The following is a 17,746-nucleotide window of genomic DNA, read 5'->3' as shown; positions in this document are numbered from 1 at the left end:
CCCACAACCCCGGAAAATGTACATAACTTACCATAGAGGTTTATGAATCGGATACAGCTTTCAACAAGACGAGGGATGGCCTGACCAGAGTCCTTCACAGGAACAGATAGATAAAGTGTGAATAACTGCACTGACTCCTCAATTGACAAACACACTTGGGACTCGAAGTCTATTGATTAGTCAGTCATCTGTAACTCCAGAGTCAGTTTCACCTCCAAATACAAAATGAATAAAAGTGACATAACATAGATATGATATACAGATAATATCACTCCATTTATTTCTGGATTACATTGTGTGAAGACTTTATTAAAGCTGTAATAAATTTTAAACACATCCAGTCTAACTCTTGATAACACTTCCTTCCATCCATCCATCATCTCAGAAGCATTGTGCATAAGGCGAGGTGTGTCCTGGATGGAACACCAGTCCAGTGCTACTGTTAATTCATGATGTTTTATGAAATTCTCTCTCTCTCTCACACACACACACACTTTCTGAACCGCTTGTCCCATACGGGGTCGCGGGGAACTGGAGCCTACTCGGCAACACAGGGCGTAAGGCCAGAGGGGGAGGGGACGAAATTCAAACTACATTAAAATGAAAGATCATTTAAAATGCAGCACATCCACAAGCTCCTATTTAACATTTTTGAATGTTCACCAGTTCACAAACAAACAGTGTGTGTGTGTTTCCTGAGCCAGAGCTCAACTTCACCTGGTTTCTGGAATGCGAGTTGCGTCGTCCACGACTTTGTGTGTTGAGGTAAGCAGCGAAGAAGGAAAAAGGGAAAAAAGGAAAACATATCAGACTTTCTTTTCATGCCAACAGGGACTGACTCAGCTTTGCACCCAACTGAAACATAATGTTCTCATGAGTGGGAGACACCAGGCTTCTCCTCGCTGACAAGCAGTCTGGGGTCTAGCAGGGGGTAGACGATCAATGCACACAAACAGAAATAACACCATGCCTCAAGAAATCAATAGACATAAACAAAGAATAAGCAGCAAATCCATATGGATTGTTGTCAAATGATGAGCGAGACAACAGGAAGTATGACTGACGGCCCTGTCTCACTTCAATCACTTTTATTAGATGATCAATCATTCATTCTAGGCCAAGGAACATTGACTGCAATATCATTTTCATAGGAAATTGCACAGCCTCACAATAAACAACTATTAAAACCAGGACACACAGAAGTATTGCCTTGGAAGCGGTTCTGTGTTCGTGCCCGTTCATGGCTTCGTGACCATTTAAAGGCCAGATACAGGTAGAAAATATCTGGCCAATAGTCATATGTTGAATCAACTCTTATTTGCTATGCACAATGACAGAATGAATTTAGAAAAAAAAAAAAAAAAAAAAAAACACGCACATGTTCGCTATTTGCTCTCCCAGTATCTGGTTTTGCATTGTTTGGTCCAACATTATTAACAGCATTTATTGTCGAGTGGTCCGTGTTTTCATATTTATGGTCTGCAACATCCTTTCTGGGCCGCGACGATAAAAGGGGACCACATTTGAAAATGGCGCCAAGGAGCTGTGGGAGAGACCGTGAGCTTTTGGGAGAGGAAATCCCACGGCTCCTCACTAGGACCGCATAAACGGTCTTTGAAATGAGTGACTTTTAAAGCTTTAAAGAGAAAACAAGCGGTGGTTACCTGGTAGTCATGTGCTCGGGTCGGTGACCTGTGGAGAGGAAGGGTGAGATGGAGCGTTATTTGCGACAGAGAGAGAGAATGCAGAGCGGAACGCAGCCCCAGAAAAATAGTCGTTGACAATCACGTTTGCATGGCCATACCAAATAATCGCACGCTGTATACACGCAGTGATGCATACACACACCGGAACACACACTCGCACAACGGCTTCTGTCAACACTCACCTGTATACCCAATTACTCATTAAGTGAAAGAAACACTTGTACAGACACCCCTCGACTTATGCGGATAGACTGTTCAACCTCTTACGTAATTCAAAAGTCACGTATGTCAGATTCCCCCCTCCTCCCCCACCATTCAACATAGGCTGGCCTACTCTACCCTAGGCATTTGTTGCAAACACGGGTATAAAAAAAATTACACAAGATATTTCTTGAGTAAATGTCAGACATATTAAAGGTCTGTCACATTATTATTCTTGTTTTCATGCTAGCTGTTCCTTTCACGTGCTCCTTTATACGTGCAGCATCTTTCACTATCGTATTCACAGTCGACAGGGCTAAGCTTGGTTCCCGTGCTATAGACGATAATCTTCTTCCATCTTCATACTTCCTTATTATTTTCAATTTCATTTCCAAATCAATTACTGTAGGCTTGCGAGACGGTTCTCGTTTTCCTTCAAGTGCACTTTTACCACCAGGCATTGTGAATAACAAAACACACAGGAACTGGGAAGATGCAGCATCCTCCCTTGTCTGGCTACGCTGACTTGCGCTTAACGTATTTCAGATGTTTTGTGTAAGGGCTGTCCGTAAATAATGTGGATGCTGGGAATTTTAAGTAAATCCGGACTTACGCAAGTCAAATTTACGTAAGTAGAGGGGTGTCTGTACATCCCAGAGAAGTTGTAAACTCAAATTACAATATATAAGTGGTATAGTTCTATGCAGTCAATAATTCTGATGTTAATTCTGGAAACATTACTTCTGTATTAAATTATTTGTTTATTTAGCTGACACTTTTCCACGATATGACTTACAAATTATTTAATATTTATAATGATTGACCCCTTAATAGAGCTCGTTGAATATTTACCAGGGCAGTTCAGGGTAACTGCCTTGATCAAAGGTAATACAGCAGGAGGTGGAATTCAAACCCAGGCCCTTTCAAACACAAAGCAGCAGTTCTAACCACTACCCAACCTGGTGCATTCAGCAGAGGAACATCTTTGCAGGAAGCATAAGAAAGTTGAGTTTTATGTCACCGCATCCCTAATCAGCATTGACAATAGATCATTAAAAGACAAAGAACACTGTCAACAAGACAAACAAAATAAAGGCTTTTCACAATGAAGAGAGTTCCTTAAAAAGGACGAGGCTGAGGTTCGAATGCCACCTCCTGCTGTAGCACCCTTGGGCTAGGTACTTACCCTAAATTTATTTAGTTAAAACTGGTTAAATAATTATAGGTAGCTTAACACTCCAAGTTGCTTTGGAAAAAAAGCACTAGCTTAATTAATGTAAAGGCAAAATATGCAAATTTAAAAAGACAGTTATTATAACCTGGCACAGCAACATGCAGCACAGGTGCAGAATACAAGGGAAAGGCATTGTGGAGAAGAGGAAGACGACAGCTACCTTCTCCTAAAGACTTCTTTAGAAGGTCATGCTTGGCCTGTAGTTTGGAGATGAGATTGCTGCCCTCCAGAAACTCACGGAACTTCTGTTGGGAAGTCATACAGTGGGGAATGAGGAGCGCCACAGCATTGTCGTCAAAGAAATCACAAACACCAGACCCATCAAGGACGTAGGGAACTCTGTTCAAACCTTTACTCAAACAAATCCACTCATCAGTTAAAAAAAATAAATGAATAAAATGTACCTTGGAATACCAAAAAGCTTCCCCTAATTATAGCTAAATTATAATTGGTTCCCTACTTACAAAGTTAACTGGGGCCAAAAATTGGTTTGTTACTGAAAAATTCTGCAAGTCTCGTGTGACACGGAGCAAACGAGGGCCTTGTCATCAGTTCTATAACCAGCTACTCATGTAACGCGTGCCAACAAAAACAGTGGTACTGGACTCATTGACTGCGCTTTATGAACCACGTGCCTGTATCTCTTTGTCTGTGGGTCAAATGCACTTTCATTTAGTTGGTGTTGTGTGTCACTTTGGAGAAAAATTAATACTTGTAATGTAGATGTCAGTGACCCAGTCAGCTAGCAGCACAGCTGAATGGCTCTTTCTCTCCCAGCTCCTCCATCTGGGGAGCTGGGATGCCTCATGCACCTGAATCCCCTAACAAGGGTATTAACAACACGTTGTACACGTGAAAGCGCAATAAAAACCATGCCCAAAGCTAGACTAGGGTGTTTGTGCCCATCTTCAGGTCCAGGTTTCCTTTTTTTTTTTTTTTTTTAACCCCACTCATAACATAAAATCCACGAATGCTCAATAGTATCGTAATGATAAAAAAGCATAATTTTTAGGAACTGAAAAATCACTGCAGGTTGTTTGTTATTTACTTGATGATGCAGGATAATTGAGAGTGGGCACCGCACTTGTTCACCTGTGGTTTGCTTATTTTCCACCTTCTCCAGTCTTTTGAAACACTTGAGGCAGTGCTTACTATTTGTAATCACTATCTGTCGGTACATTGGGTGGCGTTTGGGCGCGCAATTCAAACTGGTATGCCACCTCTCTTTATGCAAACATACAAACTAAATACCTCTCAGGAAAGTCTGTAACGGCAAGAAATGTGTTACTCAAAAATTCTTCAGTCGGGGATCCACTGTATTACTGAAATTTTGATAATGTGACATTGAAGCACCACCAGGGAGCACCCACCATGAAGTAGAATTGCTCTGTCTCCTGCTGGTTGGCTCGCCTCTTGGCCATGCTGGGTTTACTGAGGTAGGTCTCCGACACGCTCGACTTGACCGACTCGGTGGAACGGCTGTGCTGGAAGCTCTCCGACACATCGTAGTCTTCCACAGCCACCATGTCCTGGACGGTGGTCAGCGTAGCTTCCAAGGTCTTTTTGATCTGCAAGGAGATCAGAGGAGCAACAGGGGAAGAATAAGCCTGTAATTGCTTGCTGGCCACAGAAAAACCCACTTTACAATTTATTTTACTATCCATTCCTATATGCAGCTCAGTGCTCTGGCACCGCAACTTCCAAACTCAAACAGGGCTGGGAAGGTGGTCATAGCTGGTTTTGTTTGTAACGCCAAAATGAGATTTACCATTAAGGCACAAACAGGAAAAGCTTAATAGATGTTCCTAGATTTATTAGGTGGTTAAGTTCAGTAAAAATCTTTGATATACAGTAGATACTTTGCAACAAAACCAAGACTTTGTGATATTTTTTCTTGTAATTGTTATTAGCTTTGAGCTACATAAACATTAAGATAAATTTAAAATGACTGGGACTAAAAACATGTTAACCCAACAGGCTCAAACTCAATCCTGACTGTTGACTGATTCATCACATAAATATGGACAACATTTGTAGTTATTATTTTAATCACGTGAGGTGAACCATACAGACCTGTTCTCTTTAATAGCAACAATACTTGGTCACAGCAACATAACATAACAGCAACATGACCTGATAATAAATAAATAATAATACTATAAAAAAAGGATTCACTACATCCTTGCTGTCTGGGCTTTATCCCAGAGCCCACCAACAAGGACACTTCTCTCAACCTAATCTCTCGTAATCATGACCATCTGCCCGCTGAACAGCGGAAACAGCGGCAACCCTCTGGCAAGCGCAGCCTGAATTTTTAAAACATTTTTTTAAAGTTATCTAGAACGTGTTAGTCGGTGCACTGAGGCGGGATGGCAGGACACAGATGAGGAGTGAGGTCAGGCGTGAGGTGCCGGTTGTTCCAGGTAGTTGGTGGCAGGATACAAGCCCTACTCAATCTCCTTAACTAAGCATTCAAGTACAAATTGGTCAGATTAAACTGCTGGACTCAGCATTGAAGTAAAGGGTGAGAAAAGTTGTACTAAATTATTAAGATTTCATTTTGACAGTTACTTTGACTGTCCTCAGTTTTGGATGACTGGGAAAGTTCAAGTCCGGTATGGCTCTCCCTATTTTGACAATATATTTAGTAATAATATTTACAATATATTTATTCACTTAGCTTAAGCTTTTCTCTAAAAGTGACTCATAATTCTCCTTACAATTATTTACATATTCATACAGCAGAGTGATGTCAAAGGGAGCAATTTGGGCCATGTACCTTGCTCAAGGGTACTGCAACAGGATATGGGATTTGTACCAGCAATATTCAGGTGGGATTTGAACCTGCAACTGTTCCAATAAAAACAGCACACGCACCCACACAACCGATTGCCCCGAGTGGGGTCACGGTGAGCCAAGGTTCGGGATGCCAGTCCGCCACAAGGCACTCCAAGCAGGACTCGAATCCCAGACTCACCTTGGAGCAGGCCCCGGCCAAACCCGCTGCACCACCGCGCCCCAGTAAAAATATCTTAACATTGTAATGTGCTTCAGAAAAAAGTGTGAGCTAAATTAATAAATATATTTGAACATTTGTAAAAATACCTTTTAAATGATGCTAAAATGGTAGATTGGGAACAAACAGCCGGGTTTGACTCCAACCTTACAGAGTACGACTTACCTCCTCATTCTCGATCTTCAGCGTGGCGAGGCGAGACTGCAGCTGCTGGAAGCGCAGCACGAGCTCGGCCTGTACTGCGGGCTGGGCTGTGATCTGAGACACCTGACAGCAAAAGAAGATCCGATGATCTGACAGGAGTTGCTAAGCAAATTATATTATTTTCCACAGCTGTCAAACGTTCCTCAAGTGGCCGAGTCCATTTTTTTGCTATTATTGCTAGTAAATGCTGTTTGGAAGAAAAAATAACTTCAAAACAAAGAAAGACTTGGTGTCCTCTACCACTTAGTGAAGGCACATGAAAGCATTTTCAGCTCAGGTGATAAGGGTTGTGTTTTGACATTTATTCAGTTAGCTGATACTTTTTCGCCAAAGCAAATCTATTTACAATTAGTTACCCATTTGTACAGCTGGATAGTTTTTAATGGAACAATTATTGCTCCAATTGCTCAAGGGTACTACAGCTGGAGGTGAGATTCAAACCTGCAACCTTTGGGTCCAAAGGCAGTAGCTCTAGCCACTACACTACCAGCTGTCCTGCATAACAATATACTTGGGCAGGAGGAAAGCCTCATTAGTCTTAGATGATACAAGTCAACCAAAAACCCTTAGTTAAATTATGTTAGAGCAAAATCAAACAAAAATAAAACAAGGCAGAAGTAAGGTACGAAAGCAATGTCTTTGGGCATTTAGACAGTATTAGTGACTGACCTCATCGCCCATGTGAGGCTGGAAGTCAAATTTGGTTGGTGGGCAAAAGGCAGTGGGGTACATTTCCATGAACCTCTGGCGGTCACTGCGAGGGTCCAAGCTGTCCACTGCATTCTCAAGGATGTCCAGGCCCTCGTGGCGTGACGTCTCCAGGTTGTATTCCGCTGAGAGGTAGGTGCGTAGAGCTCGGTTCAGACTGGCATGGTAGCCCAAGTCACAGCACTGCCAATACAAAGAGAAGCTTCAGAGTGACACCCCGGGACTCAGCATTGGTCAACAAAATGAGAACTCAGCCCATGTTTAGTGCTACCAAACACAATGAGGAGGTACAGTGTGGAAACCAAATCAAATCATCAGCACATTTTGATTTTGACAAATATTTTCTGCTCAAGGAACCTTGGTGCATTTGGTCTGCACCAGGCCAAATATGAGACTTTGGTATCTTTTCCAGCAATGGGACATGGAAAAATTTAGCAAGGGAAAAGGTAAGGCAAAACCCCAATTTACTATCGTAATTCTAATTTGGTTTGTCCAAGATGTGCTGTGTATACATAGGGCCTTTACCAACCTCCAGCAAATATATTACCACACAAAGACAATGAGAGCAGGAACCTATATGTCTCTCATATTGACTACTGACTCCCACATGAGTCCTGTGGTCGAGGCTTGGAAGTTTAAAGCTTTTACATCAACTATGACTGCAGAGGGGGAGGAGCTCCTGATGAAAAACACAGGTGGCCCCTGAAGACGCTCTGAAGATTTCTGACACCTGACCAAAGAGGATCTGTCCAGCACACAAAGACCTTGACCATCTTCAAACTCCTAGGATTCGGCAGGAACGACCTCCATCTGGAAGCCAAGACTGCTCTCTGATGCACTGCAGTAGTAAAGGCTTGGGTGAACGTTAACTAATGAAAACCCAGATGATGTCAGTGCTCTCATCCCTGTTGGGAACAAAGCAGCTAATGTGTAAGTAATGTAAGAAAAGGCATATGTTTCCGAGGTGGAGAGCAATGTGCTGGGATAGAACCCGTTTCCACTGACCTATTTATTGGGCCTGGTTGTCTAGTAGTGAACAGAGACCCCATCTGGGACTTCGTCTCTACAAGGCAAACCATCGTGACCAGAAACATCATACCCTGAGCAGAGGGTTTTCTGGGCCAAAGCTTATTTTTACTGTAAGCGAGGGAGAAAATTCCAGGTAAAATAAGAGCACTATAAATTACCCATGAACACCAAAATCAGGCTCTAGATTCTTTCACGGATGAGTTTGTCACTTCTGAGCTCCACTGCAGGAGAGGTTCTGGCAGATACCAGCAAGGAGTTCAAGAACATTTCCTACATTTGACTGCTTTTCCTTCACTGTCCTCATATTTTGATAATAGTTGTAAATGCAGATACTGAAAGAAATGTAAAGTCTTTCAGAGTCTAAATGCTGGAGTTTCAGGGAGAAATTTTGGACATAATTAAGTTTGATTTATTGTAATCACTTGTTTTGCAAAGTTATTGATTATTGTCAGTAAAGGGGGTGACACTAGTTACTAAATAAGGGTTCACACACTTATGTCAGTAACCTTTTATTTACTAAAGACATGGGGATGTAAAATGTGTGTGTAAAACATGACTACCTTTATTTATTATTACGACTGATGAAGCAGATGACACTTCAGGAGATTCATAAAGAAATGCAAACAATTCCAAAGGCATCCTTTACTTTTTCCCCCCCTCAGTCGTTCTCTTCATCCCCAGTAACCCTGGGGGAAAGGTAGCACACGATCCCCTCCTTCTCCCTATATTCCTGTTTCAATAGGGATAAATCACCACATGCTGCTCCTCATCTATTCATCGTACTGTAGATCCAGCAGTTGAAGTTAGATGCTACGACCAAATTTCAAGACTCAAAAAATAAGTTAAATGGAATGTGGTCGTAGGTTGAGGACAACCTGTACTAAGAAAAGTAGCTGTAAAGAATTAATGCCAAATATACATTTATTGATTCAGCTGAGGGGGTGCGGTGGCGCAGTGGGTTGGACCGCAGTCCTGCTCTTCGGTGGGTCTGGGGTTCGAGTCCCGCTTGGGGTGCCTTGCGGCGGACTGGCGTCCCGTCCTGGGTGTGTCCCCTTCCCCCTCCGGCCTTGCGCCCTGTGTTGCCGGGTAGGCTCCGGTTCCCCGTGACCCCGTATGGGACAAGCGGTTCTGAAAATGTGTGTGTGTGTGATTCAGCTGATGCTTTTATACAAAGCAGCTTACAGTATTAAGCTACTCAACTATTTATACAAGTGGGTAATTTTTACTGGAGCAGTTTAGGGTAAGAATCCTGCTCAAGGCTATTAGAACAGAAAGGGGGATTTGAACCCAAGTCCTTCCACTGGAAGGACTAAAGCGCTAACCACTAGACCACCTGCTGCCACAACACATAAGAAACACACGTGACCGTCATATGCAAATGCCCAAACTCATTATTCCTCTGTCACTGAGAAGCTCTGGCAAGGTTAACAAAGGACCCTTTTCTCTAGAATAAATATTGCTGAGTGACTCAGTTTCAGGCCTCTAAGTTATGCTCTGAGTTGGCATAATCTACTGGAATCAGTTTAGGTACGTGATGAAAATAGAACGGCGCTTTAATGAAGCCGCTGTCCATGTGGCGTAGTCACACTGAAACTTCCCGTGAACCGAGAATCTGTAGGGGGGGGGGGGAGTGTGTAGCGAGGAATTTTTAACGAGATTTTTAATTAACGAGACATGCAGCGGGCGCCCCAGACGGAAGCTGCCGGATTTCTGCCTTCAGCAAAACAAAGGCGTCAACGGAATAAATAAGTGCTCTTCTTTGCTGCTCCTCCGAACGTGAAGGCGGCGGCAGCTGGCGTCCCGCTCCATACTCACGTCAATCAAATGAGACAAGTCGTGAACGTAGTACTTGAACACGGATGAGTTGGTCGCTTCCAGCGTGAGGAGGTACTCATTGCGGGCTTTGATCAGCTTCAGCTTGTTCTCGGAGTACTTGGCTTGGCGCTGATGAGAGACGGAAGAGAGACAGAAAGAGGGTGTGTGAAAATCAGACTAAAAGCAGAACAAACAGCAGCTGTCAAGCAGAGAGGCTCACGGGTATCAAAGCGTTGATGGGCCGTTGAGCGTGATGTTGGCCTGCTGAACGAAGCTTCCCGAAATATCGCCAGTACAAAGCAGCGATCCGGGGGCAGAGGAAATACTTGACCACCACATGTGCTGCTGTCGAGCTCACATCCTGCACAACGTGGCTAAGTTTGTTACTCACCACCTGAATCACAACTCGAGTGGTCTACGGTCGGTGGAAGGGGCAGAACTACTGCTGCCGAGAGACTCGCACACAGAAATGTGGAGGGCAGAGCTGGTGACACACAGCACCTGCACGGTGCAATTGGACATGGCTTTGATGCCCACAATGTCTACGTGGAGCTTGCATGTTCTCCCTGTGTTTGTACAGGCTTCCTCCGAGCGCTCTGGTCTCCTCCCACAGTCTGAACACACATGTTGCAGATGAAACAGTGAATAATTAGCCTAGAGTGTATGTATGTGTTTTACATTGCTCTGGTGCACAGATGTGTGAAAAACTATAGGGAATTCAGTGCAGTGTATTTAGCACCTTAAGTAGCCTTGGATAAAAAAAAGTGTCAGTTAAATACTATATGAGAATCACGGTATGTCACTTTGCAAAAAGCATCTGCTAGAGAAATAAATGTAAATGTAGTGTCAGCATAGAAGAAATTGCTGGGAAGATCTGTGAACATGTGGCAACTATAACCATAAAAAAAAAAAAAAAAATGCCTGCTGGAGTTCAGCAGAACATGCCTGGCTGCATCATGATGAGTAATCCAGACTTGCGCGGTCTTTTAACGTGACGTCGGCGCAAAGCAACTGGGCTGCTAAGTCAGGACCGTTTCATATTTTATCTGTTAAAATACATCATGTACGACTCTCCTGGGATGAAAAGGAGCAACCGTTCTGCTGTAATGCCAGTATATTGCTCTCTCACTAACTCCCATCATTCACTTCACCATCGAGGCATTTATGTCAGCAGAAACTCGAGCCTAATCATGAACTTCTTAATGTGTTTGAGACACGATGGACCCCACTCACTTTTCATATTATTTTCCTTTATTATTATCATTTACTATTTATTATTGGGGGGGGTGTAGTGGGTTGGACCAGGTCCTGCTCTCCGGTGGGTCTGGGGTTCAAGTCCCGCTTCGGGGGCCTTGTGACGGACTGGCGTCCCGTCCTGGGTGTGTCCCCTCCCCCTCCAGCCTTATGCCCTGTGTTTCCGGGTTAGGATCTGGCTCCCCGCGACCCCACTTGGGACAAGCCGTTTCAGTCAGTCAGTGTGTGTATTTATTCTTATATATTACTGTGAAACTGCACACAGAAAGTTCTGGAATGCAGAGCACTTCTGTAACTTGGTGAATTTCCACACACAGCCTAGCTTCCATCTGAATAAGACACTGATAAGAAGTAGGTTTCACGCAGTAGTAAAAGACGGAGCAGAGATGTGCTGCCATGTGAGCACACAGGGAACACGCATGAAAAGCATTAACACCAGAGAGGGTGTAGATCCATTGCAAGTCTTCACAGACATCCTTTGAGAAGTGTGTACATACATCAGTGGCAGGTAACACCTGGTGAAATTCTGCACAAGAGTAATAAAACCTTTTTTGGGGGGGGGGAAATCATGCCTCATCATTCAGACTCCAAAGAACCTCCAACTGTCTGAAGAAAGATGAGTTCCAACAAAACACCTAAGAATTTCAGTATCACGCGCCCCAATATCGATAACTCTACAGACAATGCAGGCAAGGGAGAAGAGTCAGGTTGCAAACTGTCCCCTCTCTGGAGTACCTTCTCCTTCATCTTCTCTATCCGTTTCACAGAGCTTCGTCTCTGGTACTTGTCCTCCATGCGGATACTGAAAACGGGATCCCCGCTGCGACCCGCTTGCTTCTCCTCCTGCTTCTCGGCCTCCTTGAGCTTGAACTCCGCACTTGTGCTCTCCGTGTGGTACATGTGGTAGGTCTTCATCACCTGTGGGGAAAGGTGGCAGGTCACCGGGGAGATGTAGAGGGTGCAGGGGAAGAGTTTGCCTTTAAATCCTCTTTCTCTTCTGTCCACGTGGCAAAATTCAACAACCAAATCCAAAACAAAAGACCTCATAATGAGGCAGAGCGTTCTCTCTCTAAATCAATGATACTATTTGGCATTTAAAAGCACAATTCAGCGCAAAGTTATTCTGCCAAGGACAAAATTCTACTTCCACAGTTAATCTATCCCTGACTTAAACTCCCTATTATGCAGAAGACGACAATGCCAGACTGAGCACAAGCAAAACCGAGCTCTTTAATGGGCCGCTGAGGGAATTCGATCCACCTACGGACCCCTCGTGGCGAATCCCCCCCCCCCCACGCAGGATGGGATGGCAGGTGTTGACGGATACAGACTGAGCAGCTTCCACACATTTCCTCCTTTCTCTGATGCTTGAGCTTCTACGGCGATGCACCGTAGAACTGATGTCGAACATCGGGGAGCACCTTGTGAAACCAGCCGACTCAAAGCCTGGTCATTGACATGTCAAGCAATAGGCTTGCGCTCTGTACGGCTACAATGTCATCACGCTTCTTTCTCTGGCTGACACCAGATGGACTCACGAAGGAAATGGATAACTCTACAATGTGGTTATCACACCGATAAAAGATATATAAAGCCCAAGTGAATTACTCACTTCCAGATGACCTCAGCATGCTCTACGAAGTGACTACGAGAGAGCAGCAAACAGCAATGGCAGCATGATTTCATCGCAGTTGGACTGGAGTTTGCACTTCAGTATACAGGTAGTTCTTGACTTGCGATTTGCAACCACTCGGACTTACGACGACCGCTCCATCTGCTGTACGATGACAGTGACTGACCGCCCTGCCAAACGAACCATATTTTGTTTTTCTTGGGTCTCCGTCAGTGTTTGGGTGACTAGCAGTGGTTGTGTTTTGTTGGGAAAACTTCTCGTTTGATTTCCTTCATGTTGCTTTTAATGTAAAATGGCTAGAAAGCGAGATAGTGAGTGTTCTGATGGTGAAAATAAAAAGCAAAAGACAAAAGATTTAGAACCGAAAGTGAAAATGACAGAATGGCATGAAAGTATAATTAAAATACTATACTGTTCTCATAATATTATTCTTCTAACTGTACTCTGTGTGGAATGGCAAGACAGCATCTTCAGGAAGACAAGAATTCTGGGAATACTTTGCTAGCCTCCCTTCACCTACAGCGACAGAATGAACATGTCTGAGGAAATATGGGAAATATATTATTGCTAATGTACGTAAGAGCCACTAAATGCGTAAATAGGCGGAAATGCACTGAAACCATTTGTGTGCAACAGCACTTCCTTTCACTTCCATTTGGACTGAAGACAAGCTGTTCAACCACTGCTCTCCCTAAGATCAAAATCACTAACCTTTTCTAATAAGTGTGCTCCCTTTGATGCGTGTGCTTTTATTTTTTTTTTTTTTTAATAAAGTCATTTCTAATTCGGGGGGCTGGGCCAGACGTCCCGCTCACCCAGGGAAAGTGCACGTCCAATACATCATCTCTGCTTCCCAATCGCTGCGTGGCCACTGTCAGGTTCACCAGTGGCCTCTCCTACACTACTGCGTCCATAGCAACACCTTCTCGTCGCTCCCCCCCATTTCCACAGAGCTTGCTACGTCATGGCGCGACCGAGTGTCCGGCGGTGTAACTGGATGGGTAGGCCAGACTCGTTAGCCTTGGCTGGCAGCCAGCCTAAGAGAAGGACAACTCTGACTCCAAGTCCGGGGAGATGAAGCTCGTTAGCCCTGTCAGGCCATCCATCTAGGAGAAGGACACTCCGACATAACACTTACGACCCGGGGACCTCGCTGTCACCGTCGCGGCTTGCTCGGCCACAGCAGATGAACCCCCGGTATAAAGGGTGGGGTCGGTAATGCGCACACTGCACTCCGCTTAAAAGCTCCACTGTGCAGGTTTGAAGGGCATGCCCACGGACTTTCCCGGCCGGACCTGCCTGTCCCACATTGGCCTCGTTAGCCACCAGCGAGCCTGCAGCAGACGTGGGCAGCCCCTTTCCTAAATCTTCATCTGTGAAGCCAAGCCATGATTTCTAAGTAGTCAAAAACCAAGATATACACCATTCAATGATTGCAACTGTACCTCCCTCTGCTGCAAGGGCTGGACGTTCCAGTCCACAGAGCGTAGTGGGTGGGGGAAACGCCGATCTGGAAATTGCTTTCATTTTGCCCACAGGAGCTTCCAGAGGTCATGGTCCATGTTTGTCGACTTTGCACTATTGACTAGAACCATATAATTGGACAACAAAGTGCTACAAGCTACAACTAGCGGTCATCAATGATATGAGTTTCACCATTCTAGCCTTTTCAGATGAACCAATTCAGGAAGGATCTGACCTTTTCCTCATCTGGAACAATTTCTCTGTGATACACAACCTATTTGACTTTGTTCACAGACTTAAATTAACTCAGTATATATGGACAGAGGACAGGAGTAAGTACAAACTGAACTGATTAGTTCCATTAATTCACTCAATCATTGCACGAATATTCAATATGTTCCTGCAAAGCACCCTGATACACTGCAACTGGCAAGACAGTTACTACTTGAGAGTAACTATTTAATAATTACTACTTCATTATTGCTTACATTTACTTTTACTCATTTAGCTGATGCTTTTCTCCAAAGCGACTTATAATGTTAAGGTACCTACAATTATTTACCCATCCATATACCTGGGTAATTTTCAGTTGAGCAAATTAGTCTAAGCACCCTCTTCGAGGGTACTAGGTACAAGGATACTACAGCCCACTAGGATTCAAACCTGCGACCTTTGGGTTCAAGGGTTTGACCAACCTTAACATGTATCCTTGTACATTCTCTTCATAGTGCTATTTTAGTAAAGCTTGTTTTGTTGTGGCATCCGTCCGATGCCCTACCGAGAAGGTAATTTAAAAGATTCATGGAAGCTTTGCATAGATTCCCTGGCATGAATCGGTGATTTGTGTGAACGTTAGTCTCAGGACTTCAGTCTCCCCAGACGCAAAACCTCATATCTTCTAGCAAGGCATACATTAGCATGCAATTATGGGTCATGGTGACACATGATGAGCGTGAATCTTCCTTGGCGCTGTGCCACGTCAGACAGCAGCAATTAAGGCCATGGAATTAATTATTGATTCGTAATTTAGGCACCCATTTCTGACAAGGTCATAGATCTGTGAAAGTGTCTGCAACATGGAGAGGGATTTACAAGCCTGATTATTAGCCGGTGAAGACAGTCTAGGGTCAAAATTATAGTCCCCCCGATATGCACATCCTCCGTTACCTGTCTGTCATCAATATACAAGATGAGCTTCAATTTTGTTGGGAAAAATCAATCCAGCTGATTTATTCAAGGCTGTTGCTCTGACAAAGGCAAAACTTTATATTGCAACACAAACTTCTTAGTGGCACATAACGTGTTCAGTACTTCATGAGATCTGTATGTAAGTGAAAAGTCGAATGAAACATAGTCCATCCATCCATCAGCAACACCTTATCCAATCAGTATTATGTTGTTCTAGCACCAATCCAACCACAGGGTTTATGGCACGCAACACCAATCTTCTTAGAATACTAAACCCTATACATTGAGAGCTAAGGGTCACAGTAAACCTACAAGCCTTGAGCTTTGAGGCCACAGCTTTGCCCACAGAGGCACTGTGACCCACATCACAAACAAACAACTGAAATGACCACACTTACAGTATACAGCTCATTCAAGACCTTCATCAAGTCTTCCTGGAGTTGAAAGATGATCTCTTTGCTCTGAGGAAAAAGAAGAGGTTACGTCATGAAGAATAGCAGATCAAGACAGTATAAATCATTAGAAAAAATAAAACACTCGTTTGTAAGAATAAAATATCACTAAGCAAAGCTTTTAACAGGAAGTATGAAAGATCGGGAAGTATAATTAAAAATGTAGAACTCATGCACACAAGCAAACCTTAACCCCAGTAAACAGAGGGCTGGAAACTGCTGGCAATGGTCTGTCTGAGAAATTGAGATGTATCGGAGATGTGTGTGTCAGGTTTTTAATCAGGCTTTTGACAAAAAAGACCTTTCAAAAATAAGTGACTGGTAATCCTACAATGGCTGACAATGACCATCCCAAACATCAATTAACCAAGTGGTTGAGCTTTTAACCGCACCGGTCTGTGTGGCAATACACATTATGGCAATCATTCCACATAGATTTATCAGAAACTAACATCTTTACACAATAACACAAGCATAATAAACAGTCCATCAACAGCTATTAATGTCTCAGCATTTATTACGCTGTGATATTTTGTTCCATTACAGTAAACTAGCTGAAAACCAGCCCAGTTACAGCAGTCATTGTCAGTGAGAATATCAACTCCGTGTGCAATTAAGGCTAATGAACCTTTAAAATCCATTATTAGGAGTTGCCATGGAGCAGAAGCGGTGCCTCCTTGTAAAAGACTTGATGCCATCAGTGTCACTAGGAGAGGAGACTACTGTGATCGGTCTGCTCCAATTTTTTTTTTTTTTTTTTTTAAAAGAATACAGCTATAGAATGTATAACTGTGGCCGCTATGCCACTTTTTCATTTTTTACATTTTTTTTAAACAATACAGAATGTAAAATACAGATATAGGATGTATTAAATAAGGTTTCAGGAGAACAGTCAGCGTCATAAAAAAGAAATTCTGTTCAGTCGGTATTAAAGTGGCTGGTGTCATTCTGGATGGGGGGTGTGGCTGAAGGGGTCGGAGTTCAAAGTCAGGTATGTTAAAGGAGACAGGGAGAGTTCAGGATCCTGACAGCTTGGGATTTAAGCACCTTTCACGTAAACTGTGAGCAGTTCATAGGATTGTTTAATAAAAGCTAGGCTTGTTAGGCAGTCAGCTGCCAGCGTGGCTTCGGGAAAGCTCCGAGCATAAAGGAACCACAAGTCACAGAAGATTAAGACACTGACAGCAATGGGAAGTAGACGATCTCTTAATGGAGAGGAAAAATACATTCTCTGGGGGAAAAAAAAAGGCACTGGGAGGTGTGTGAGATAATTGCACTAATTGCCTTTCACACCTTTACATGTGTCACATGTCCAAGGCTGTTCAAAAGGCTAAACAATGAGTAGAAACACTGACACGCTCAACCTTAGCAAAGACATGAAACGAGAACTGGTGGAGGACGGGGTTGCTGTTTGGTGTTCTATAGGCCCTGGGTGCTTTCACTCCGAAATGTGCAAAAAAAAAAAAAAAAAAAGGGGGTAAATTATGAATTATGTTAACTGACATGATGCAATGTAATATGTGTCCAGCCAACACAGAAGCTGGCCTGCGGTCCATTAGACACACTCTGTACTCTTGCTGCAATAGGAGTTCCGCTGAGGACAGGGAGCACAAAGCAAGAGCATACTGTCCTATAGATGCAGCATCCAAGAAAGTGTCCTTAGCACAACGCAGCAGGTATGAGCATGGCTATGATGCTGTGTGTCATACAACTTTTCACTCATTAAAACTCAGCAAGGACTTCAGGCTCAACTAGTACCAATATTTTGACATCTCTGAAGACTTTGTTAAATTTCTTTGTCCGTTTGCAGCTGGTTTGTCCTGCGGGATAAATTTTATGACT

General features: G+C 43.5%; 1 protein-coding gene across 4 annotated transcripts in view; it reads right to left on the bottom strand.

Annotated features, from left to right (window-relative positions):
• srgap1a (SLIT-ROBO Rho GTPase activating protein 1a) overlaps positions 1 to 17,746 on the bottom strand; it is a 75,429-nt gene that overhangs the window by 17,620 nt on the left and 40,063 nt on the right. For all 4 annotated transcript variants that reach the window (XM_029251969.1, XM_029251970.1, XM_029251971.1 and 1 more), the window contains exons 4-13: positions 15,851 to 15,913; positions 11,903 to 12,085; positions 9,914 to 10,042; positions 7,031 to 7,252; positions 6,323 to 6,424; positions 4,512 to 4,709; positions 3,302 to 3,386; positions 1,665 to 1,692; positions 718 to 751; positions 32 to 92 (exon numbers count right to left, since the gene is read on the bottom strand). In XM_029251969.1, coding sequence (XP_029107802.1) covers positions 32 to 92; positions 718 to 751; positions 1,665 to 1,692; positions 3,302 to 3,386; positions 4,512 to 4,709; positions 6,323 to 6,424; positions 7,031 to 7,252; positions 9,914 to 10,042; positions 11,903 to 12,085; positions 15,851 to 15,913 — 1,105 coding nt within the window. The remainder of the gene's footprint in view (positions 1 to 31; positions 93 to 717; positions 752 to 1,664; positions 1,693 to 3,301; positions 3,387 to 4,511; positions 4,710 to 6,322; positions 6,425 to 7,030; positions 7,253 to 9,913; positions 10,043 to 11,902; positions 12,086 to 15,850; positions 15,914 to 17,746) is intronic.

Source organism: Scleropages formosus, chromosome 5, assembly GCF_900964775.1.
Source record: "Scleropages formosus chromosome 5, fSclFor1.1, whole genome shotgun sequence".
In the NCBI taxonomy this organism is placed as follows: domain Eukaryota; kingdom Metazoa; phylum Chordata; class Actinopteri; order Osteoglossiformes; family Osteoglossidae; genus Scleropages; species Scleropages formosus.
Note: the sequence above shows the minus strand (reverse complement) of the source record. Positions and strands in the feature narration are given on the sequence as shown.